Source organism: Lineus longissimus, chromosome 13, assembly GCF_910592395.1.
Source record: "Lineus longissimus chromosome 13, tnLinLong1.2, whole genome shotgun sequence".
In the NCBI taxonomy this organism is placed as follows: Eukaryota; Metazoa; Nemertea; class Pilidiophora; order Heteronemertea; family Lineidae; genus Lineus; species Lineus longissimus.
In genome coordinates, this window is record NC_088320.1 from 152,952 (window position 1) to 178,105 (window position 25,154).

At 45.0% G+C, this 25,154-nt stretch overlaps 5 protein-coding genes across 8 annotated transcripts; 1 reads left to right on the forward strand and 4 right to left on the reverse strand.

The window, feature by feature from the left end:
* Nucleotides 1-19: 19 nt before the first annotated feature.
* On the forward strand, nucleotides 20-4,056 carry LOC135498104 (uncharacterized). The gene is made up of 4 exons (XM_064788277.1): nucleotides 20-158; nucleotides 1,247-1,463; nucleotides 1,704-2,524; nucleotides 2,858-4,056. The coding sequence occupies exons 2-4, from the start codon at nucleotides 1,254-1,256 to the stop codon at nucleotides 3,093-3,095; spliced, it is 1,269 nt and encodes a 422-aa protein (XP_064644347.1). The 5' UTR covers nucleotides 20-158; nucleotides 1,247-1,253; the 3' UTR covers nucleotides 3,096-4,056.
* A 633-nt stretch (nucleotides 4,057-4,689) lies between these two features.
* LOC135497997 (uncharacterized) lies at nucleotides 4,690-9,638 on the reverse strand. The gene is made up of 3 exons (XM_064788105.1): nucleotides 9,477-9,638; nucleotides 6,555-8,455; nucleotides 4,690-6,134 (listed from the first exon to the last, which is right to left on the reverse strand). Exons 2-3 carry the CDS (start codon nucleotides 8,447-8,449, stop codon nucleotides 5,942-5,944), a joined length of 2,088 nt encoding a protein of 695 aa, XP_064644175.1. The 5' UTR covers nucleotides 8,450-8,455; nucleotides 9,477-9,638; the 3' UTR covers nucleotides 4,690-5,941.
* Nucleotides 9,639-10,474: 836 nt separating this feature from the next.
* Nucleotides 10,475-14,813, reverse strand: LOC135497977 (uncharacterized). Of its 4 annotated transcripts, none has more exons than XM_064788077.1 (4): nucleotides 14,704-14,813; nucleotides 12,507-14,201; nucleotides 12,115-12,263; nucleotides 10,475-11,704 (listed from the first exon to the last, which is right to left on the reverse strand). In XM_064788077.1, the coding sequence occupies exons 2-4, from the start codon at nucleotides 14,130-14,132 to the stop codon at nucleotides 11,446-11,448; spliced, it is 2,034 nt and encodes a 677-aa protein (XP_064644147.1). In that variant the 5' UTR covers nucleotides 14,133-14,201; nucleotides 14,704-14,813; the 3' UTR covers nucleotides 10,475-11,445. The 4 variants fall into 4 exon arrangements, with proteins under 4 accessions (XP_064644147.1, XP_064644150.1, XP_064644149.1 ...); XM_064788080.1 differs by lacking the exon at nucleotides 14,704-14,813 and adding an exon at nucleotides 14,376-14,479; XM_064788079.1 differs by lacking the exon at nucleotides 14,704-14,813 and adding an exon at nucleotides 14,325-14,475.
* A 548-nt stretch (nucleotides 14,814-15,361) lies between these two features.
* Nucleotides 15,362-19,195, reverse strand: LOC135498196 (uncharacterized). The gene is made up of 4 exons (XM_064788402.1): nucleotides 19,081-19,195; nucleotides 16,874-18,320; nucleotides 16,377-16,491; nucleotides 15,362-16,018 (listed from the first exon to the last, which is right to left on the reverse strand). The coding sequence occupies exons 2-4, from the start codon at nucleotides 18,286-18,288 to the stop codon at nucleotides 15,878-15,880; spliced, it is 1,671 nt and encodes a 556-aa protein (XP_064644472.1). The 5' UTR covers nucleotides 18,289-18,320; nucleotides 19,081-19,195; the 3' UTR covers nucleotides 15,362-15,877.
* A 1,488-nt stretch (nucleotides 19,196-20,683) lies between these two features.
* Nucleotides 20,684-24,696, reverse strand: LOC135498207 (uncharacterized). Its single transcript, XM_064788412.1, has 4 exons — nucleotides 24,336-24,696; nucleotides 22,307-23,762; nucleotides 21,850-21,964; nucleotides 20,684-21,324 (listed from the first exon to the last, which is right to left on the reverse strand). Exons 2-4 carry the CDS (start codon nucleotides 23,722-23,724, stop codon nucleotides 21,184-21,186), a joined length of 1,674 nt encoding a protein of 557 aa, XP_064644482.1. The 5' UTR covers nucleotides 23,725-23,762; nucleotides 24,336-24,696; the 3' UTR covers nucleotides 20,684-21,183.
* Nucleotides 24,697-25,154: the final 458 nt, after the last annotated feature.

Genomic DNA, 25,154 nt, shown 5'->3' on the forward strand with positions numbered 1-25,154 from the left:
CGCCATCTGTTGCCTGGCCTCGCTATGAATGAATACCCGGAAATGGGAATTCCCCACAAACATCACCAGACGAACGATTGGTTCATGCTGGGTGGGTGCGTTGAACGAGACAGTCGCCGTCCGTCAAATTTTAGGATTGAGCAAGTTACAGGACTAAGGTAGGTCGACAATATCTCTCCAACCACTATACCGTTATGTGAATCAACTTAGTCCTGAGCAAGTTTGTTTGAACTTCATGAGCCACAGCCACTACGTCTGTGGCACCTGGACCAGGTCTAGCAGACCATCAACAGCACCAGGCCGCCAGAGAAGGTCAGTGTCCTTGTATCTGCCGTTGGCCAACCCCTGGCTTGGTGTTTAATCTGAAGATGGCATTTCAGTGATCTCATATATGCATTCACCATGATATTGTCAAATCTTTAACTCAAAGTAGTTTCGTTTTCGTTTGTGTTGTCTTGGCAGACGGGCTGGGGCAGCGGGATTCCCTCGTCAACCTCGTACCAAGTGGACGCCGGCTTTATGGCTCTTTCATGTCCAATAGCATTACGCGAAGTTACTATTTATAGCTCACAAGGTCATTTGAATAAGATATTGATGACGTTTTAGTCACGTGACAGTCGGACATCGACACTTATTTCTACGCATTTGAGCTTATTTCAAAGTCAATTATCTTTGACCCTGCATTGTTTTTAGCATGAATGATACCATAGAGTCAGAGAGAGAAATATTCAGAACAATTATGTAGTATTTCCAACACTCTGACATGTGCCAGATTGAACCTATCTTTCATATAGGCCTATATCTCTAGACCTAGAGCTATGGTAACTTTGCATGGAAATGAATTTGAAATAGTAGGAAACATGTCAGAAGGAATAGTCAGCGAACAGTCAGTGAATACCACTGCGTTCACGCGTACAGTGCTATAACTGCTGGAAAAAAAGAGCTTCATTGGTCATATATATTCGTTTGTTAGGCATACAGTGAAGGCTGGGAGGAATTCCCCTTGAGATTGGTGAAATCTCGAACCCAGGCAAGCGAAGAATTACCCCTTGAACTTGGTGAAGTCTCGAACCTAGGCACCAGTACGTCAAAGCACTGTTAAAACCCAAAAGCACCCTTGCTTTCCTTCTGTCCCTGTTGAACAGGTTGTATGTTAACTGGCGGAGGAGCGTCGTCCGCTAACGTAGTCAGCCTACCTTCCTTTTTGTTGCTGTGCAGCAATGCGATCCGTTTGTTCTTCTTCAAGGTGAACCATGAACTCGGCGACAGTAGACCCAACGGGCGAGGAGATCTCCCTGGATGTTATCCCGACCGGGGATGACCATGCCGTGCAGACCTTCATGACAGATCACCTGCAGCGTCAACTCCTCATGAAACAATTCAACCTGTCCATCAGGCGTGCTGGAATGTTCCTGTACATCGGCACGCTGGCTATGGCGCAGAGGTCGGAAGAACTTATCAAGGTAATCAATCATCTTCTTTCACTTCGTTGGTAACCCCCCTTCAAAGTTGCTCATGGCCGGAGTGTGCATACATGAATTCAAGTAAACCAAGTTGATTTCAAGTTTATATTGAATGTACTGTCTGTGAAGTATTCTTTCGTAATTCAACTACAAACTGTTTGTCTCGTAATTCAACTACAAACTGTTTGTCTCGATCTGCTACATCTATCCTTCAGTACTATTGCTTCATTTTCTTTCCAGGTACAGAATGCTCTCTTGGAAAATCTGAAACTGAATGATACCTCGGCCGTGATGCTGCAGAGCTTCCAAAGCGGGGCTGTCAATATTGTTGAGAAACTGAAAGTCGCCTATCTGTACCTCATGGATGGGTTTCCCGAGTTCGCCAAGACTGATGTAGAAGCGATTGGGAAGGACATTAGCACTATGCGAGCCCAAGCTGACAAGACGAAGAAGTCTACTGCTGAGTGTGCAAAAGATGTCGAGGCTATCAAGAAACTGGTTGAGGGCAAAATAAAAAAGGTTCAGGAGAAAATGAAAGAGATTGAAGAGATTAAACGGGGTAGAGAAAACCCCGCAGTACCGTCTTACCAGAGCGGCGCCCGGCCTAAAGAGGAGAGGGATAAGTGGTACACCTGTGTGTGGTGTAACCGCGAATATGATTGCCATGGTTGCTTCGAATGCTGGTACTTTTTTTGTGCATGCTTTTTTCCATACAGGGATTCGAACACCGATCAAGATGCACCAGGACCTACTGAGTCAAAACATGTGGAAGTCGACCCCGATGAAGAGGAAGAGGAACTACACAAGCTAGTTGGAGATCTGGAGTTACTCAAGTTGACCTTGGAAGTCCTCTCTAAGGCCTCATTGACCCTGAGAGAGTGTGATGGTTTCCTCGACCAGTTGCTGGGGGTTGTTGATAAATGGTATAAAGAAAACAAAGAAGTGGTCACGCCTAGCATGGCAGAGAACATCCGCCGGACTGAGGGGATGAGTGAGGAAGAGATGCGGAAATACTGGCAGTCGATTATGTTTAAACAGGAGGTGCAAAGGTTTTACACAAGGTGAGTATGCGCACAACAGTTGTTTAACTTGGGTACCATTTTGTTGTTAGGATTAGAAAGAGTCATGTCTTCAACCTTGTTGTCATGAAAATTGCCCCTTACTGGTTTAAGATAACCATTGATGGTCGTTGCTGTGTTTGTTCAAATAATTTTGATTCTCTCATGTTGAAATAAATCATAAGGAAAGATTTATTGTATTATAGACTCGAAACTTCCAAAGCTTCATCTATCTCCCAGACTAGCAGCTTGAGCAGAAAAGGTGTCATCAACGGCATTGTTCCTGCTGTCGTTTTTTTCTTTTTCTCATAGATGATCATTTCATGTTTATTTCAGGTGGGTGGCCCTGAAGATGTACTGCGAGAGCACGCGTAAGAACCTGAAAGATATCCGCGCAGAGACAGAAGCGTGGTACGTGGATAACCCCCGACCAAGGGATGCAGTCAAGAAAGCGTGGGAGATCGCAAGGAAGGTCGATGATAAAGAACTTAATAAGCTTATCAAAAAAAAGGACGAACGCATTGAAAAGCAACACGATCCTGCTGCTGCATCTGCACTCGTTAACACCAATTAACAGTATAAGTTCATAAGCTAGGCTATTATGGGAGATGGAATATATTATACCATTTAATCATTTGTCAGTACTCAAAAGCTATGCTGTAGTCCGTGTCACAAGAAAATTGAACATCATGTAAATACACATCTGGGAAATGTTCTCCGTATTTTGCTTCTGATGGCTCCTTCTTGGCCTCTGTCCGATTCATGCCCAGAACTCTTACCTACCAACGACGAACTTTCAAGTTTCTGATGAAATATCAAGTTTGTTCAACAGCTGAGGTTTCAAGGTGAAATTAACAACCATCAAATGTCAGTTTCTCGTGAAATAGACTGAGTTTGCCTGCATCTGGGTACTCTTAACGAATTTATCCAGCACACACGATTATAAACTGAACAATGATTACACTATTATTTGGAAACAGATGTACCGAATTATTCGCTTGCAACAATAGCTAGATATAATCTTACTACTGTAAAACATGCATAATAAGTGAGCTTTGATCATTTATTCGAGTTAAGCAGGATGTACTATAAACCGTGGGTCTTGTGAGGCTACGATAGGCGTCATTTCATTGGTACTGATTGAAGTGATATCACTTGTGTCAATGTCTGTATCTGCATGTGCATTTGCTGCCCATATTTTCCACTCTTGTTTGAAACACCAGGATAGACTTCACGGCCATGACAGTGTGACGATGTCTGTCATGTCTGTACGTGTCGTTGCCATTTCTGCACATGAATAACACATCGGCACTCGAACTCCAACTCGTCATTTACAGGAAAAGTAGAGTTGGTCGTGATTATGATGCCATTGATTTGCTTTGTTGTTTTGAGGTATATATCATATCATGTAGATTTAGGTGTATGATATTGATTACTGTAATTCATGCACAGGAATCTTCTTGCTCTCGTCGACTTGTTTACATTGGGTTCTATCAACTATTAACATAGCCAAAATACATGTAACCTACATTCAAGTGTGGTTTCTTTTATGTTTTGAGACCTGCAATCATCATTGAGTCCCATTTGGTCTGGTCACGTTGGTTGTGGTGGTCTGGGCCTATACACGGTGAAGCTGCCCTGTCAGTGTCCAGCCATGTTCCCTATGGTCTGGCAGTGGCAGACTCGCCGTGGATAGGCCGGGTGAAGCTGCCTTATGTCCAGCCATATATGGTCAAGCTGGTGAAGCTGAGAAGTGCCCTCTCCTGTGATCTGGTTCAAGTAGTCGCAATCCCAAATGTACAATCACTTGGTCTTATCATTTGGTTGGGGAGTCACGGTGTCTTGCGATGTACCATACAGGTTCCTGTAAAGCTGCCGTGCATTTCCCTTCGGTCTGGACTAGGGATCAAAGGAGGAACGAGAGACGACAGCATGATTTATAAGCGAAAAGGCTTGGTTATGTAGTCTAGCCATGAAGTAAACTCGAGGCTAAGAAGAAGACTTGGTTGCAATGGCTCATGAAGATGATCACTCAAGACCTGGGTGACTGCCTTAATGACCGAGGCCATCTCCCACCCACTGTGCTATCTTACTGCCCGGCATTTGGGGAGCGGCAGTTGATGCTCAGATGGTATTACTGAGACAATGAAATAAAACCAAGATATCGCTGGACAAAAGCAAGTTTATTCGCAAGGCACAAGCGTACGAACTCGAGACACAGTCACTATTACACAGTGAACATCTAGTGTCATTTGAAGACAGATTGTTGGAAATATACTCTTGAGTCATCATATCTTGTTAATGTGCTATACTAAACAGGTTTCACACCGTCACCACAAGCGTAACACCCAGAAACATCTTACAGAGAGGTCACCGATGCTGTGCATTTGGCAGAATCACTCTTGTGAAGATTTCATATCGTTTTCAAACAATCAAAACGAAAGAACATCAATACCTGACGAGCTATAAATGAACATAGTCAGCCATACAATCATTCATATGCAAAATCGGCCGACGCTGTTCACGTTATAGACTTCATCGAATAGAAAATAGAAATACAGTGACAATTTTGAACATTCGAAATCAATCACAAGCCCTGATAACATTACAAGGTCAAGCAGGAGGCCATTATAATATGAACCTTATATACGTAACGAAAAAAGCCTGCATATACATATCATAAACTGAGAGAACTCAAATAACTACACATTGAAAGGAAATGATTCTAAATGACCGAAGCTAAGATGCGTTTTTGCGTTCATGGTCTTCGTCACAGCTCTCAGACCTGCACTGTCCTAACCTGCAGGCCTTTCTTACACCAAACTGATCAAAGTTCTTAGCCCTAATTTGGAACATTAAGATACCATATTATCTAACCCACCCGGAGGAAATCGATCAGGGGGAGGCCCCCGATTTTCCCATTCTTCGTACCGCTTGAGTCGCTTGTCTACGCTTATCTACCTCGCCCTCCCACCCTGGCCCTACTACGACTACAAGTTCATCTCCTGTTATGACCCCCTAACGTGTCTCTAATCTGGCATTGTCTCATTAGGTCTCGGGACAGCAATGCGGCGTATCCATAGTATGTTCCCGTGTGCAGTTTTCCTTGTCGGTGTTCGCACAGTGGCCTTGTGACGCGCCACACACAACATGTATGACAACAGAAAACAGCGCCACAGGCCCACACGTTCACAATGGAACAGCCTAGCTAATGATACGCAGCCTAGTACCCTAGTTCTTATACACGACTGACACCTTTCAATATCGATGTATGATAGGCCAACATGTACAAGACAGTTCAAGAACTCGAGCCGAGACCGTGCCAACATCCAAAGTGTACTGTACTCTTCAACTGACACTTGTATCACTAAGAATATGGCTGTCAGTGATGAGCACTCCAGTAGGACAATGGAATGAGACCTACATCCCACCTCGTCCATGGGTCCTCAAAAATGCCTGCACTTCAGGGTCGTCCAGTTCTGCCGCCTGCGTCCAGGACTTGGCCACGGCCTCTCTCGGGTGAAGGTTCTCCGTGTACCAGGTCTCGATCTTCTGTCTCGCCGTCCGGATGAACTTGCGGTTATCCTCGCAGTAGACCTGCAGGGCTTTCCATCTGTAACATAACACAATGGTTGAGAAGAATGTACAGATCTCATGGAAACCGCCATGTGAGGTGTGGCGTCTACACCGAGGCGACATGTGTGGCATAGTGTTACGGGAATAATCCTGAACCTAATTGTTCGAAACAGAGTAAACCACTGAGAGACGTTCGTTAATATTTAGCTTTATCTTCATCAGCAGACCAGGATGCATCCTGATTCAGACAATTAGATTTAACGCCAAGTTAGAGTTAACGCTATTTTATATTTGGACTGCCGGTACCTTGAATGTCCGAGGCCAGGACTATAAACTGAAACAGAAACGAGCTAGACTGTCTTTGCAGGATTCACAGTCTTCTTAATGGTGTTATATTGAAGACACCGGTTGTTTCCACAACGAAGATGTGACGAATGAGCAAAGCCATCCTTCTTACCTGCAGTAGTATCCTACAACCTCTTGTTTGAACTGCATGGAGCTCCAGTATTGCTTTCTGTCATTCTCATCAATGCTAGCAGCTCGGCCGATGTTCCTGCCCATGTTCGGTTCAACCACGCCCTTGCATTCCTTGTACCACGTCTCCACGAGCGTGATCGACTTGGACAGTATGTCCTCAATCCCAAGCAGATAGGGAAGACTCCTCTCAAATAGAAGATCAGTCAATTCAGTGCTTTCTAGCTGTGTCTTCGCCAACTTGAGATCTCTTTGTATCTCCAAGAGTTCTTCTTCAGCAGTGGAAATATCTCCTCGAGTAGGCCGAACAGTGAAGCCATCAACGGTTTGGTTTCCCTTAGACCTGGCTCTAAGGATGCTCACTGATATGACCAAAGCAAATATACCAGATGATATGACTCCGATGTTAGCGATTTCGAAAGGTCCAAGATATTCCAGAATAGTGTTGGGGAGGGGACACCAGATACCTACAGACATAACAAGTTGTAGAATCAGCACGTTCGGTCCAAAGAAAGAATCGTCCAAGTTTTTCCTCGCCTGGCTGTACACAGCATTTAGAATGACCGGGAGTGAGAGGAGTGGATACCATGGGTTCGGCGGGTAACAACATTCGGGTTTGCAATCGGATCCGCAATTCGGGCGTTTCAACTGCTTTGCAAAGGCACGCGTTCTTGTTCCTGGTATGTAACAAACATGCACGTAGAATAAGTCCCAATTACTACATGTACCTTCGTTAGCTGTTCCATCAGTGTTACCGTTTGTTTCTGCAGTGTTATCTGGCACATCACCCGGTTTATTGATCGCAAAGCCAGTAGCGTCTGCCTTGGTCGCCATTTTAACTTCTGCCTTCGTGTTATGTGATTTCGATCCGTCACTGCCAAACCATATGTTTTCAGTACCATCGTGCTCACCAGAATACGCCTCAGCAAACATACTACTGCCGTAGCTTAAAGACTGGCTTGCGGAATTCCTTATTAATCCGCCATCTTTCTGGGGCGAAACAGAACCGAAAAGTAAGCCACAGAGAGCACATGCTAGCACCACATTGGCCTTATTACGGCAGTCGGAATCCATGACCCATTTGAGTAAGAGTACAAGTAGTACCACGGTGCAAATGACGGATTGGACCTGCAGACAACCTTTACAGCCGAACTTGTCCATATATGAGCTGAACTGTTCACAAACGCCACAGCCACACCAATACTTCACAGCAACTAGTACCAGCATGAAGACGTACAACTTGGAAATCCGAGTCTTGGCCTTAGCAGGCGGGTCTTCACCAGTTCCAGCTTCAACTTCTCCCTCACCGCCATTACTTGGTGCACCATGAATACCACGTTTCTGACCGGCAACCTCTTGCTTCTTCTTCTTCTCCAGTTCTTCAATAGCCCGTACCTTTGGTTGAAGCTTACCCAACTCTTCCTTCACAACAGCGTGGGTATCGGTAATCTTCTCGGCCGTCTTCTTCTCTGATTTCAAATGCTTGTCTACAGCACTCTGCATTGAGCCGACATCTTTAGAGATCGCCTCAATGTCTGTCATAGCAAAGTCAGGGAAGCCGTCTAGCAAATACAAGTAGGCCACTTTCAGCTTCTCTAATATGTTATAAGCTCCACTTTGGAAGCTTTGCATCATCAGTGAACAGGCATCGGTGAGCTTTATTATGTTAAAGAGACAGTCCTGGACCTTCACCAACTGTTTTGCATCCCTCGCAGCAGCGTTCGTCGAGACGTACATGTACTTTCCAACCGACTCGATCATGGAGATCGTGTTCTTCAGATGGAGGTCGTCGTCCAGGTTTCGCAGCACGTTCTGGACACCCTTGTCTCCAGAGGAGGGGGTCGCGTCCAATTCGACAACTTCCATACCACTAGCCATTTTCACCTGAAAGAACAAAATTGATATTCTGAACATTACGCCCATAATCAAGTCAAGGCCGTTTCCCTGCAAGCAAGACAAGTCGGGCCAATATCGGCCCAATGTTGGCCACGACATCGGGCCGATGCTGTCAGCCGATATCTGCCAAGAACAGGATGGGCCTAGAGACTATAGGGCCGCTCAGGAATTTGATCTAACATTATTTCATTTAGATGATCCGATTAGGTTACCCTTTCTTTCTTCTCCGCAAGTCTCTCAGAGAGACCCTGGGAGATGGTGGGGCACGGTGAAGGGTAACCCTCCCCAGGGTAGTCAAAAAGCCCACAGTCGTCTACACTGCCTATGTGAAGTGGCTTGTAGTTTTCTAAGGGCTCTAATTGTGACGGTAATTAACTATGAAATAAACATTCTTTACGGTATAGTCAAAAATGTTTTTTTCATCCGATTGGTTTTAGTATAATGAAGTGGGTCGTATCTGCTAGCAACCCGTACATTAAAGTGGGTAACACGTTTTGCAATATTCTGTGATATTTCGGTAAAGGGCAACATTGTGTACTTTTCTGATTTTTTTTAATATAAATATTTAATGTTTCTAAAATTTTCTGTTGAGGGCAGCCAAACGGTCGATCTTGGACCATCGTTGGCCCAGAATATCGCCTGAACCTTGCAAGAATGGCAAGAGTCTGGCAAAGAAACATATTCCTGCCGATAATGGAGATCTAACCAGAATCACCTCGTTCGTAGGGAAAGTTAACTGCATTTAGATTGTCTACTTGGGCCCGTATCAAATTCATGGACGTGGTCGCCTGCCCTGAACCTGAACAATATACAAAATAATTCCAGACGTTCGGGGGGGGGGGGGAACTTCGGAGGACGATTCGAAATCGGCGCATTGAGAATCGAGGCAATAAAGAATAACGAAAGTGGGGAATTCCAAAACTAAATTACCGGGAATTCCCAATAATCTACTACTTTGCCAGTACACAAGAGAGAAACTAATTTGAGCGAATTTCGCTATAAAACTCACCTTCTTTTTCGTCAATTCCTCAGCAGAAATACCCCTGGTCCTTTCACAATTCGCTCAGACTCGTTGTTTTCTTGTTAACATTCATTAAATCGGAAAATATCGCAGTATTTTCGCAGACGACGGCTTGGACGTCCTGTGCTTGAAATGTGCAGTTATCTAATAATCCGCTTGTTGGCGCTGTGATCGAGTAGTGCTCGAAGTGGAAAAAACCTTGGGAAAGTCCAGTTTGGAGATTTCCAAGGGAATTTTATTCATAAAGTACCGGTGTAAACATTTTAAAATTTCCCAGGATAGTGCGCCGCGGGACAAATGATTCTACTTTTCCCTGTTAGTCTCAGGGGAGGGTAGGTGGTATCATCAAGATCGCCAACCACGCTAGCGGGCGAGAACCACCAAATAGTCTCTTTCGCCAGTCTCCTCCATTCACTCATTACAGAGACTGGTACTTGACGGCAATTCACTCGTCATGAACTCGATTTGGGGGCGTAAGCTTCCGGTGTCCGGTCACGTGTTTTTCTGTGGGATGGTTATCCTCGATCCAAGTGAATAATCTGCAATACCAAAGCGCTCGGTATGACAGTGCATCCACTGTATGCACTGAAAATGTATGGCTTGTGAATCAACGAGGCTTCCTCGACCCTCCGCTGCGCGGCGTATTGGGTCGAGGTTACCTGGACTAGCAGGCCGGGAACGTCATTCATCGGACCATGTAATCGGGAGAGGGAATACAAGTAATGTTTGGTATTTGGATATAGACGAGGACCAATCAGTGGTCGTCATCTTACAGAAAACATCCCACAGTGCAACATAACTCCATAGTGAGGTTCCGACATAAGTCTGCGTCTATCCAAACGTATTTCCTGAAGAGTCATCCATATGTCATCTTAGCAATACCGATTGGTTGCGTTTTGTATTTGCTTGGCTACGGACGTTGGTAGTGACCAGCTTTCAAATCTCTATACAGTTCTATCAAATTGACGAAGAAAAAATTAACGTAATTGAATATAAACACAATCAAGCTTTATTAGTACAAATTACAGTTTTTAGTAGTCTGTTTGCATGTGGCAAGTTACATAACTGTTGGTTCTCAACAGGGTGACGCCATCTTGCATTGAGAATGGACATCGATGGCCAAATCACCTCTGGTGCGTAATCATAGCCAATTTGCAGAGGGAAAAGAGACTAAACTAATCACAAGAAAGCAAAAGAAACACTCCTTGCCAGGAGTTGTCAGACACTCAGCTACAGAATACACTGTATATTAGTACTATTAGTTCCACTGTTATCATTATCTAGACAGTTGCGACGTCTCCTGGCCGATTCTATAGTAGCCTATTGGTATTTTACACTCGAGTTATCAAAGGTATCAAACACAGCGAATAGGACCTATTCAGAACAAGACTGGAACTTACATCTTCTAATCAAAAGAGGTCAAATAAGCAACATAAACCGTGTTTAGCAAGCATTTTTTCCGTTTCATTCACCAGTAATTCAATAATCATCCACGCCCTTGGTTTAGTATAAAAGTATGTGAAAGTGAAAGTAAAAATCACTGGCACCGAGTGACACTCGAGCGCTAAAGCTGAAAGCCCATTTGGAATACTCGGTAGGAATGATACTGCCCATAATGCTTTCAAGTTTACACTGTGTATAGGAAATAGATAGTAATCAAACCGGAACGCAATACGATGTACATGTACATCAAATACTGTGAAATTGGTATTTCTAGTATAGTGACACTCAGTGCCAAGGGTAAGGTTCAGATTATCTTGAATACCATAGAACATGCTAGGTTCACCCAGAAAAGTGTCCAGGTATCAGCCACTTAAAGGACCTCTTACAATGAAAGTCCGCTGCCTGTGTACCCAAGAAGTTAGTGCAGCCTAGCAGTCAACCTTGTCAGTGCATATGCAGCTAGATGACGTGGTAGATTATCAAGCACAGATACAGAAGTTCACCATCTCCTCAACTACTCGTTCTCGGTCTTAACTCTGAATGGAACTACCGTTTCAATGGGGCCACCACAGCTAGCCTTTTCCTCCAACCACTGGCGCCTCTCCTCCACAAGACCTCTGATCTCCTCGTCAGGCTCCTCTGCAGCCAGTTCCCAGGCCTTCCTCACGGCATCCCGGGGGTAGAGGTTCTCAGTGTAGTGGCCCTCAGCCCGCTGTCGCGCGCTCTTCAAAGATGGACGGTTCTTTTCGCAGAACACCTGCAGTGCGCGCCATCTGCAATGATGATAACTGGGCTAAGATTACGCTAGGAGTAAAACATACCTTTTCCTACCATTATTGTATTTACAATGAAAACGATTCGCTTATGCAATTGCAACTCTCTGAGGAATGCATAGCAACAAAACACAACCGCGAGTTACGAGGACCAAGAAGGTCCCATGTCAAGTCTGGAACTAAAAAGTTTAAATCGGAGTTTGCATTTGCCCTCCAGGTGACCACTTGATACGTCAGTGCTGTACTAAACAGAACTCTCTTAAGATGATTTACAAGGTCTAATATTGACCTAGGCATATCGTATTAATCGATATTTTCAAGAGCCCCTAAGATACGACTAACAAGCTTATACAAGGCATTGGAAAACTGGGAGTTCGAGATCATGTTTAGTTACAGAAAAGTGGACTTACCTTTCATAATACCCTTTGACTTCCTTCTTGAAGAACAGGGAGTCCCAGTACCTGTGTTTATCCTCTTCAGACAGCCCTTCTGCTCTGTCGATACTCTGCTGCATGCTGGGCTCGACGATATCTTTACACTCCGTGTACCAGTTAGTCACCTGAAGACAGCATGTTCAAACGTGAGGGAAAAGATCCGACTGCAAACATCATCTGTACACTGTAGAAAAGGGGACTTGTGCATCTACGGCAGCACATGTATGATAACTTAAAGCATATCATACCAAGGTGATGGTTTATAACTAAGAGAACTACATACTTAGTTCTGGCACCGGTGGTCACATTAGAAAAAATGACTTATTAAGTTTTCATTTTTTCTTTTTGTGTTCTTCTTCATAACTTACCAGCGTTGTTGCATAGTCCAAGACGATGGTCATGTCATCCAGTAGGGGTAGGGACTTCTCAATAACCATGATCACCAGCAAAGAGATGTACACGTTGTCAACAGCTTCAACCAATGCTTCGCGCTTGTCGCGTAATTTCTCGTTCAACTCGTGCAGCTCGTAAACACTTGGAGGGTCTTTCGGTCTGGCAGAGGCAGAATCCAGTCCAGGTAGGCATTTGATGACTGTACGAGGCACAGATAATTGGCGTCGATTCACTATACAGGAGATGATGAAGAACCACATCCCAGTTGTGAATGGTCCAAAACATGCCTTTTTCTTCTCAAGGATCTGTAGGCACTTTTCAAGTGCAAATATCTGAATGTTCCGTTTCTGACATATGCATCCGCCAATCACCGGGACAACTCCAATGGCACATACACCACGCCAGATGAATTTCAAACTCTCCTTACTGATATCATGTATGGCTGGTGGTCTTGGAGAGACGTCTTTGAAGGAAAGAGAAAGAGCCGGTAGGCCAAATCCACAACCTATTTGCAAAACCTGCCTCACATCGGCTTTAGAGGCGATGGCAAATACAGTAACTGTCGGTGCAATGAATAGTAAGGCAGATTTTAGTGTTTTGTGTGCCACGTCGTCTTCTCTATCTTTCTTGTTGGTCCACAACATATTTATCAAGATTTGGTAGCCTATCACATCGAACAAAATAATAGGCGAATTGTGGCCTGTTACCTCCCTTACAGCTTGACATCCCATTTGCAGAAGTGCATTGATACCAATGTCATATACCATCTGCCACCTTGCAGCATGGCGAGGCTTAGACTCATCAAGGAGAGGTTCTTGGCCAGTGGTGGGCAATACCGGTTCGATCTTCCCGGTTCCTATCTTTGCTTTTATGTCTTCAATCTCCTCAAGAAGAGTGGCCACCTTTCTCGACCTCTCCACCTTCTTACTCTTGACCAACTTTAACACGGTTTCCTCTGTGCTCTTTGCTGCCCTGATATTCCGGATACATTTCTGTGTTGCCTCTTCCATGGACTTGACGTCCTTAGAGATCACGTCAATGTCAGTCTTAGCAAAATCAGGGAAACCATCCTGAAGGTACAGATAGGCTATCTTCAGCTTCTCAAGTATGTTATTAGCTCCACTTTGATCACTTTGTATCATCAACGACACTGCATCATTGAGCTTAATCACATCAAATTGTAGCTCCTGGACTTTGACCAACTGGCTGGCATCTGTAGCAACCGCATTTGCGGCGATGCGAAGTAAATCAGCCAGCAGACGCAGACATCCCATCACGTGTTTGATATTCAATTTAGCCCCGATTTCATCGATGTGGCGTCTTACACCATCGTCTGAATCAGATGGAAGGACTTCAAGATCAATGACTTGGACTGCTAAATCCTGCTCTTCCTTACTCCCACTCTCTCCTCCACCACCTAAACGTGGTCCTGGCGGGAGATTGTCATTCCCTGTTGGCAAATACGGACTCTTCGCGTTCCCTGCTATGACGGTCATGTGTGTCGAGCTGGCACTCCCTGGTGACAGCTGGTGAGGAGAAGTCTGCTCCATTTGGTCTGGGCCTATTTCACCCATACCATTCTCATCATTCTTGTTATCCATAGTTGCGAACAGCTATCTGATGATCGGAAGATGGCGTGGAAACTGAAAGAACTTGGCCACAGCTCTCCTCTGAAAAGACAATAAAGGCCGACATGAAGAGAGGGTGAAATTCGGAAAACCATATTTCCTCTAATCGTATGAACCTTAGAATGGACAGGATTTGGCATCTATCTTGGCACTAATAAGTCGGACCCTCTCCTCCAGACACATTGGCCTCCTCATTCTAAGACTTGTAAGAATAACCAGAATGATGAATGGACTGCCTCTAGCTCCACCCCGGTGCGAGACGGGAGAGAACAGGCCTTGTGGTAAATTGCCCGGCAGGTTGTCGGAACCAGCAAAGCATAATACTGAGTGGAGAGCGTTGACATTCAAAGTCCCGTCCTATTTTCAAACATTGACTCATCCTATATATAGAACTGGGGAATCCCACTTTGGGTCACCCCGAGAATGCTGTTGCAATGTAAAAACGAAAGAGAAAACACCGCCTGTGAATGATTTCGACAGATCAAGTTATTGCAAACTTGTCCAACAGCTCGCTAGATCATACTCTACAAGATAGGCCACTTACCAATGAACGTCCTCACTTCGCTTCGGTAAAATTCAGTATTTTACTGCCTGAGATTCGCTCTCCTATCCAGCCGACCTAATCTCGGCCCCAGGTTTAGATATGGTATCGAGCTAATAGGCAGGTTTCGCAGTCCATACGCACTAAACGACAAAGTACTGAGGCCTGTGTTTTTATCAATTCTGTGCGACACTCGCGAATCACCTTTTATACTTGAAGGAGGAATGGGGAAAATTTCAATGGCCGATAAAAGTCAAATGCGTCCTACTTCTGCGTAACGCTGCCTATTGTAGATGGCGTTGCCGCGTCAACACTGGTTCTCCGGCCTGCCAAGTTATCTTAAGGTATCATTATTGTACCGTGCAGGCATCGAGTAGTTTATTCAGCTGTTCTACTAAAGCCAGTGGTATTTTACGATTGAAATGCTGGGAAAGGGCCGAGGTGAATATACTGAGCGATTTTTAATTTTCATAAGCATTCAGACTCCTTTCGACTCGGAATCCTAGCCTCCTTCAGTCTTTTCATGTATTTTTCGTCCGCAACGTTTTGCGCTCTCGATCACAAACTACAGACCAGCGTATTCCATCGAGATGACTGGACCACGTGACTCCGCGTGTCCGATCCGGTGAGTCTGTCAAAGAGAGGCAGCCAAGAGAACTGATGCGTGTATTCAAACCTAGTTTTATTGAATGCCCAGCAGCAGTTTATACATATGCATAGTATTGAGCCATGAGAAGTACAGAAGATAAGTATTGTGCAAAAAAACCATATAACGATTACGATAAGCGATACTCTACGATTATGAAACAAACCCAACAACATCTTACAGTCGTTGCATCCACACAATCGATGCTGGGTCCCCTGAATGCCAGAGTGGTATAAAGCTCACAAATGGGCCAGGCCGGGGCCGCTGCATTCATCCAATATGAGTGATTGGAGGAGTGCATTGGTCAAATCAGAGTCTTTCAATATTGAAAGACTGCTCTAATGTAGCATTTTGTGCTCATGTCTGCAAAGGAAACGGTGCTTCAGGAGGGTGAGATTAAGTTACTAGATGACGCGACAGGTGTCTCTGCTATATAATTAGCACATTGGCACTGTTGTGCAAAGAATATTTTATCACCATGTTATGATTGCCGATAATCCGAATTTACACTAAAGTCTCGGTCAAAGGCTATCAAGGCATGTTCAGTATCAGTTCTTTACTCCTGTTGTTCACAAGCTTATTGAGGTCATGGCCATTCATACCCTCCTTCTGCCGTCTGACCAGCTCGGCCACCTCGGTGTCAGCTACTTCCTCATCTGCTAGCTCCCACGCCTGCAACAAGAACGAGACATCTTAAAGGTCAAGGTCAAGAACGAGGCAGCACATGAAGGTCAAAGTCAAGAATAAGACATATTAAAGGTCATGTGTTCTGAAAGCAATCATGAAAACCCAACAGAAAACCAGTGTATGTGATGCATACTGAACCAAGTAGGCCCAACATCAACAATTCATCTTTTTCGAAACAAAATTAACAAAAACCAACCCCTTCCAAGTGGTCTAGTGTTTCACCTCTAACGACAAGCATGGTTGGTGTTAAGAGGCTGTACCGGTATGATTATTTTCGCAAACGGCCTTAGTGTGTGGCTCCGTGACCAGACGATCAGTGAAGAGCAATCATCAACATACTTACCCTTTTGACTGCATCCCTCGGATATAGGTTTTCAATATAGTGTGATTCGACCGTGGCACGTTTCTCTCGGCATTCCGAGCGAAGTGTCTCACAGTAGACTTGAAGCGCCCTCCATCTGGAAATCATCAAAAACAAAGGTCAAAGTCATGGTGAAGCAGCGAACCTTCTGGAGAGCTGAAGCCCTGGGGCGAGTTCTTCTATTACAAAAGTCAATTTTTGGGGAGAAAAGTCGACACTTGGACAACAGAAGTCCAGCTCACTTCGTCTTTTCAATAAGGTAAACTTCATTGACAGTATGAATCGAAGAAAAACCTTCTTGTTGGTCGTTCAAAAGCCGCGCCCCAAATGGCACCTTTCCTGAGATAAAGACATCGTTGACATTAGACCCAAAAAGGCACAAGTACTTCTCTTACACAGTCAGAACGTAGAATCCGACCAAAGCAAGATGCACTATCAGACCTCAACAGCCGAGTGCAAAAGGATAGAACAGCACAAACCTGCAGTAGTAGTCAACCACCTCTTTCTTAAAAGCCATGGAGTTCCAGTAATCTTTCAACTCCCCCTCGGGTACCTCCTGTGCCCTCTGGATCGTCCTGTTCATACTCGGTTCAATGATGTCCTTACACTCCTTATACCATTTCTCTATGACTACGGTACACTGCTGCATGATCCCTGTGACAGACTTCAGGTCGCTCAGAGCCTTGCCGATGAAGCACTTGGTCAGGTCTGTATCACCAAAGCTAGCTTCAATTCTCAGCTTCTCCCCAGACTTGTCTAACAACTCATCTTTGATGCGCTGGCGTTGCTCCTGCAGGGATTCCGTGCTCCCTTTGGTACTGACAGAGTTATAGCTGATTATTGACTTGTTTTTCAAGTCTTCGACCTTGAAGAACCAATGTTCAGGGGCTAAGTTATACCATAAGAATAACATTAAGATGGTCGGTGGAGGGGCGAGTATGACGACCACGAAGCACTTGGATTCACATGGCAGGAGGAGCTGACATGGGAAAAGAATGACAATTAGTCCTATGAGAATGAGCGGGATGACTGGCTTGTAGTCGACGCGTTTTGGCTGCACCAACTTCCACAGGGCAAATCTGAGCAGGAAGAGGGTCATCCCAACAATCATAGTCACCCAGCCACCGATGGCATTGTAGGAATGACAGGCGCACACATAAAACGATATGAGGATGGCGACTGTTATCAAGAGGCAGACTGGATCCTTGAGAAAACCGATGGTGTTGATCTTCAGGAACACGATGAAGGTTGGACTTGTCACCTGCCAACTGTTCTTTAGGTCTATGGTCGCCTTCCCGTCTAAACCACCCATCGTTCCCTCATTGAGCCTCCGGTACTGGTCATTCAACTGGTCTACCGACTGCTGTATGGTAGCCAACTGTCCCTCGCGGCCATTCTTTGCCGACACCAGCCTGTGTGCCTCTTCGATACTGGTCGCTGTCTTCTTCACAACCCCCAGAGCCTTTTCTGTGCTCTCCTTCATGGTTTGAACATCCTTAGCTATCGCGTCGATATCAGTCTTTGCAAAGTCAGGGAAACCATCAAGCAAGTACGAATAGGCCACTTTCAGCTTCTCCAAAATACTGTTGGCGCCGCTCTGGAAACTCTGCAACATCAAACTGGTCGCGTCAATAGACTTCAACACATTGAATAAACCATCCTGGGTCTTTACAAGGACGCTTGCTTCCTTAGCCGAGGCGTTTGTTGCGATGTACTGGTATCTCCCCACCACTCCCAGGGTAAGAAGAATCTGTCGAGCCATGAAAAGATGGGGCAGCCGATTCAGCCATTCCCTCACCCCAGCACTGGATGAGTCGGGGGTGACGTCCAAGTCCAAGTCACCTTGGTCTTCATCGCCTGTCGCCACTGCCGTAGAGTAGCCTTGCATTTCCATGACTTAGAATCTGGTCAAATCTTGGTCTTAATCTGTAGTGATGAAAAAGACTTGAGGATGAGTTAAATAGGTGATTGCTATGCACTGTTATAGTTGGAGAATAAAAATCTTCCTTGTATTCTCCAAATACGTGAATGATGCGGACGTACTGTAAGTTAGTAGAGACACCTACCAGCCGCTTGCAACATAATTTGACGAACCTGGCCCCTGCCCATATTCTATTGTATTGTATTGTCGGCACATCAGTTTCAAGCGAATACAAGAGAAACTATAGCCAATAGGCACTTGTTTCTGTTGACATGGCTGATAAAAAGAACCAATGATATTGCATTTATGTTATTTCTGCAGGGGATTTTGGCGAAGCTTGGTAAACAGAGCTGATATTGGTCTGTCCACACCCGTCATGCCCGTGTCACTGTTAGACATACACATCAATCAATCAACAACCTGTCTTCGGTGTCGCCCTCTCCTCAAAGCATGGACAGGTTAGACATACACCTGTCTTCGGTGTCGCCCTCTCCTCAAAGCATAGACAGGTTAGACATACACCTGTCTTCGGTGTCGCCCTCTCCTCAAAGCATAGACAGGTTAGACATACACCTGTCTTCGGTGTCGCCCTCTCCTCAAAGCATGGACAGGCCTACACTGGCTACAAGATTGAGCTACTTTCATTTTCGCTTAGACAAACCACGAAGTCCTAACGAAACCGTTTTTATAGCGCACCTGCTGAATGTGTATTACCAGTTAGGGTCTATGTTATATAAAGCAGGAAGTAAAATCATGTTCACTCACCTTGCTTCTTCAAATCCAGCAAAACAACACGAAAACAACAACAAAGATAGCGTCTGGTGGAAACTGTCTTCCTTTAGCCCGAATGGCTGGGGACGAGGTATGTGGGGATTCCCCCTGTTGTTCCCGCTAGCGAAATTTTTTTCTGCAGGATACTTCTGCCATAGTGTACATCTGACAGCCAATCAGAATTCAAGGCAAGCACGTGTCTTTGTTGACATCATCTTTCCACATGGCGCAATAATGTCAACAATGCCACGTGTTCTGATAATCTTGGAAAGAACAAGTTAGCAAATGGTTAGAGGAGTATATTATTAGTTAAAATATATTTATTTGCAGTATCTTAACATGTATTTTCATTGTCGAGTGGACTGTATTTATTGGACTTGTCTGTTAAAGGCGCACTGTGCTCGGCAAAATAGCCGAGGTTGAATGTTTATCTGTCAACCGTGTAACTAGTTCTGCTGTATATGCATAGGTGGCGCCACCATTCAATTTATTTTGTTTGCTTGTCAAAATGTGTTTTATACAATGGCCCTTCAACAATGTTCAAACTACCAAAATAGGCCTGATACCTTCAACAGCAGACATCGGATACACTGTCCCTTTAATAATTATCAACATTGGCAACACTGTCAGTGTCACTGCCCCTTAAAATTTCACAAATCGCGAGACATCGGATACACTGTCCCTTTAATAATTATCAACATTGGCAACACTGTCAGTGTCACTGCCCCTTAAAATTTCACAAATCGCGAGACATCGGATACACTGTCCCTTTAATAATTATCAACATTGGCAACACTGTCAGTGTCACTGCCCCTTAAAATTTCACAAATCAATGCATGCACTGCAATGTAGCGATCAGATCAGCTGATGGCTCTTTTGTACGCATAATATCATCAATTTTACAATGAATCTGTGCAATTCATTCCTAAACACTACGACACAAACCTTGAGTTGAGCATAATTGGGGTCAGACAATGAACTATTGTCACATTCACAGTTGAAGTGGCACTCGGCATGCGACTCGGTATCGTCCATTGGTACATGTATTTGCATTATCATGCATAAATAAACAGGGTGACGTCAAAGATCGCGCCAATTGTGATTGGCTGTCAGATGTACACTATGGCAGAAGTATCCTGCAGAAAAAAATTTCGCTTCCCGCTAACAGTATGGCCAACTGCAGCCTAGTTTTGATCAATGAGCCATGGGATTGGAACTTTATTTATCAATGGCGTTGCTCCAAATATGATGTCAGCTGTCGAGCCCCAAGAATGCCATGGTTCAAACCGCGACCGCAGCGTGGCCAGTTCGTATTCCTGAACTCACCACCATGCTGCAAGTCTCGGGTGAGTTCGGGTAAGATCTGTTCAAGCTATTGCCTTTTAGGCCTACATGGTGCTTCTAACTGCACTCTTCTCGATCCGCATCGAGCAAGCACCGTGTGAATGGGACAAGCTGTCCACAGAAAAAGCTGTCCGGTTATTGTATTACATATCGCGTATCCCAGACGCTACTGATCATACTACTCGGCCATACATGACTCGGCGTGTCCAGTTGAGTCTGTTAAAAAGAAGTAGCCAAGAGAACTGTTGCCGCATGTTTTCAAGTAAACCTTTATTCATTGTTTGCTCTGCAGCATTTATACATGTGCATAGTATTGAGGCAAACACCAATACAAAGTATCCTACCATTTTGTCGCATCGCCGTCTCCACCACACAAGAGTGCTGGATTTTAACCAGGATGAGCTCAGAAATGGGCCAGGCCGGGGGCCGCTTGCTAGCTTCATTCATACAGTATGAGTGGTTGGAGAAGTCCATAGGTATACTGCAGCCTTGAAGTGTCCAAGCATGTATAGGAGATGGTGCTACAGTTTTAAACCAAAATGTATAAAAAAAACAGTAGGGCAAGGATGTTTGTCTTAATATTCCGACGAATCTTCGCCCTCTATACAGAAACTGTGTAACTACACATTTGCGACTGCTGGCACCATTTAACTTGATATGGAAAATATGCATTCATACTCCATTCCAAAAGCGCCCGTTCTAGCCGATGCTTGTTCTCTCAAAGTTCACAGGCGGCATAGTCTCGGCGAAAACCTATTGGGACATGTCCAGTTTCACTTCTTTACCCCTGTTCACATGTTTACTGAGGTCAAGGTATTTCATCATTTCCTTCTTCCATCTGACCAGCTGGGCCACCTCGGTGTCAGCTACTTCCTCATCTGCTAGCTCCCACGCCTGCAACAAGGAAGAGGCAGCTTAAAGGCCAAGGTCAAGAACGAGGCATATCATGAAGGTCAAGGTCAAGAACAAGACATATTACAGGTCAAGGTCAGAATGAGACATCTTAAAAACACCAAATAGAATCCCAGTGCAAGTGTGGCAACGAGAAGGCCGAACAGCGTCAATCACATTTTTCGAAATAGAACGAAAAAACCCCAATCCATTTCACTCAAATTAGGTCCAGTTGTTTACTTTTAATCGCCGCTTCCCTGATATCTGGATATGATCAGGATTTCAAGAAGAACAGCCAGAGCAACAACTCTGATTGGTTTATCCTAATCATTGTCACGGTGATGCAGATGTGAGTGCTTCTGATTGGACAAAACGCCAAAACAGAAATCACCACAGCCGACCTTCTGGTTGGTCAATGTACGACCACTAGTTCGGTGTTAATAGACTGTTTGATTATTATCGTGATCGGCATTAGTGTGAGGTTTCGTGACCAGACGATCAGTGAAGAACAATCATCAACATACTTACCCTTTTGACTGCATCCCTCGGATATAGGTTTTCAACATAGTGTGATTCGACCGTGGCACGTTTCTCTCGGCATTCCGAGCGAAGTGTCTCACAGTAGACTTGCAGCGCCCTCCATCTGGAAATATTTTAAAAAGCTGAAACTGTCGGACGAGTTCTTTTATTACAGAAAGTTACTTTTGGGGCGAAAGGTCGACATTTGGACAACAGAAGTCCACCTCACTTCGTCTTTTGAATAAGGTAAACTTCATTGACAGTATGAATGAAAGAAAAACCTTCTTGTTGGCCGTTCAAAGGCCACGCCCCAAATGGCACCTTTCCTGAGATAAAGACATCGTTGACATTAGACCCAAAAAGGCACAAGTACTTCTCTTACACAGTCAGAACGTAGAATCCGACCAAAGCAAGATGCACTATCAGACCTCAACAGCCGAGTGCAAAATGATAGAACAGCACAAACCTGCAGTAGTAGTCAACCACCTCTTTCTTAAAAGCCATGGAGTTCCAGTAATCTTTCAACTCCCCCTCGGGTACCTCCTGTGCCATCTGGATCGTCCTGTTCATACTCGGTTCAATGATGTCCTTACACTCCTTATACCATTTCTCTATGACTACGGTACACTGCTGCATGATCCCTGTGACAGACTTCAGGTCGCTCAGAGCCTTGCCGATGAAGCACTTGGTAAGGTCTGTATCACCAATGCTCTCTTCAATTCTCTGCTTCTCCCCAGACTTCACTAACAACTCATCTTTGATGCGCTGGCGTTGCTCCTGCAGGGATTCCGTGCTCCCTTTCGTACTGACAGAGTTATAGCTGATTATTGACTTGTTTTTCAAGTCTTCGACCTTGAAGAACCAATGTTCAGGGGCTAAGTTATACCATAAGAATAACATTAAGATGGTCGATGGAGGGGCGAGTATGACGACCACGAAGCACTTGGATTCACATGGCAGGAGGAGCTGACACGGGAAAAGAATGACAATTAGTCCTATGAGAATGAGCGGGATGACTGGCTTGTAGTCGACGCGTTTTGGCTGCACCAACTTCCACAGGGCAAACCTGAGCAGGAAGAGGGTCATCCCAACAATCATGGTCACCCAGCCACCGATGGCATTGTAGAAATGACAGGCGCACACATAAAACGATATGAGGATGGCGACTGTTATCAAGAGGCAGACTGGATCCTTGAGGAAACCGATGGTGTTGATCTTCAGGAACACGAAGAAGGTTGGACTTGCCACCTGCTCACTGTTCTTCTTTAGGTCTATGGTGGCCTTCCCGTCTAAACCACCCATCGTTACCTCATTGAGCATCCGGTACTGGTCATTCAACTGGTCTACCGACTGCTGTATGGTAGCCAACTGTCTCTCGCGGCCATTCTTTGCCGACACCAGCCTGTGTGCCTCTTCGATACCGGTCACTGTCTTCTTCACAACCCCCAGAGCCTTTTCTGTGCTCTCCTTCATGGTTTGAACATCCTTAGCTATCGCGTCGATATCAGTCTTTGCAAAGTCAGGGAAACCATCAAGCAAGTACAAATAGGCCACTTTCAGCTTCTCCAAAATATTTCTGGCGCCGCTCTGGAAACTCTGCAACATCAAACTGGTCGCGTCGATAGACTTCAACACACTGAACAAACCACCCTGTGTCTTTACAAGGACACTTGCTTCCTTAGCCGAGGCGTTTGTTGCGATGTACTGGTATCTCCCCACCACTCCCAGGGTAAGAAGAATCTGTCGAGCCATGAAAAGATGGGGCAGCCGATTCAGCCATTCCCTCACCCCAGCACTTGATGAGTCGGGGGTGACGTCCAAGTCCAAGTCATCTTGGTCTTCATCGCCTGTCGCCACTGCCGTAGAGTAGTCTTGCATTTCCATGACTGGAGTGAGAATCTGGTCCAATCTTTGGTCTTAATCTGTGGTGATAAAATAGACATGAGGACGAGTTAAATTCAACATTAGGTGTCTTAAAGATTGCTATACATCCGTGCTTAAGGGACTTAAGACAGGGGCAAGGGGGTATCAAGCTGATTACTGTGCACCGTTTTAATTAGGGGATTTGGTTGAATGAAAATATTCCTTGATGCCATACTTCGATCGGATCTGTAGACATACCTCCATCATGCCAGGCCGTGCTTGGAGGCTGCAAATGGGCATTGATGTGCCGAGGTACTGTGAGACTGAGATAGTAGATGCACCTATCAGCCGCTTGGTGCAACTGTATTTGACCCACCTTGCCCCTGCCCATATTCTATTGTATTGCAGGAGACTTCCTCAAGGGTTTTTTCTGAAGCACTGGTCTGTGCACACCCGTGCAAAGCCGACAAACCATCCTCTAAGCCTAGGGAGGCCTACACAGGCTACAATGCAAGTGTGGGCTACTTTCATTTTCGCTTCGACTCAAGTAATAACTGCTACATCCCGACTTAACCGTTTTCTCCAACGCACCTGCCTATGATGTACAAAGAAGTATATATATTTTCACTCACCTTGCTTCTTCAAAGCCAGTAAAACAACACCAAAACGACGACAAAGATCTCGTCCGGTGGAAACTGTCTTTCTTTTAGCACGAACATGGCTTGGGACGAGGTGGGGGATTCCCCGCTAGTGTTTCCCGCTGTGGCTGAATTTTTCAATCAGCCATTCAGACACGCCACCCAGTCTGGGCTGTCTTGTAGCCTGATTTACCCTCCTAGTACAACGCCGAGCATCTGCCACATGTAATCGATATGCATCATACATAACATTTTTGATGAAGAGAGGTCATCAAGCCAATACAATGTGCTCGAAGTGATGTATATGTTTCCCTAGCAAATGAAGTCACAGACGAACATTTGGATGTTGGAGGATTTTTCATACTAAACCAGCTGGAATACTTTGAATACATTGTACATGTACTTGTTCTACGAAGGCATTCCCATACCCGGAAAGCTGTATGATAAAACCAGGTCATTTGGTAGGCATACAATGGCCTGTTCATCGATTTTACAATAATTCCTTGGATTCATTGTCGATAGCGTGGTTTATAGGTTGGTGTGAATCTAACTGCCCCATTACAAACATAACCTACTGTGATAGTGTTATCAAAGTGACACACACTTTGTGTCATATTGAACATGTTGAGTGGGGATATATGACCTTCACAAGGCGACCCGCCTCATCAGTACTATCGGGTCATATATGATTGAACGCCGAAAAATATCGTCGTCGCGATAATATTGAAAAGAATGGAAAAGCCAGTGAGAAGCAAGGGGGACTGGTGTGGCAGACGGGAAGGCGGGAAAATCAGCTGCCCACTCTGTATGGGT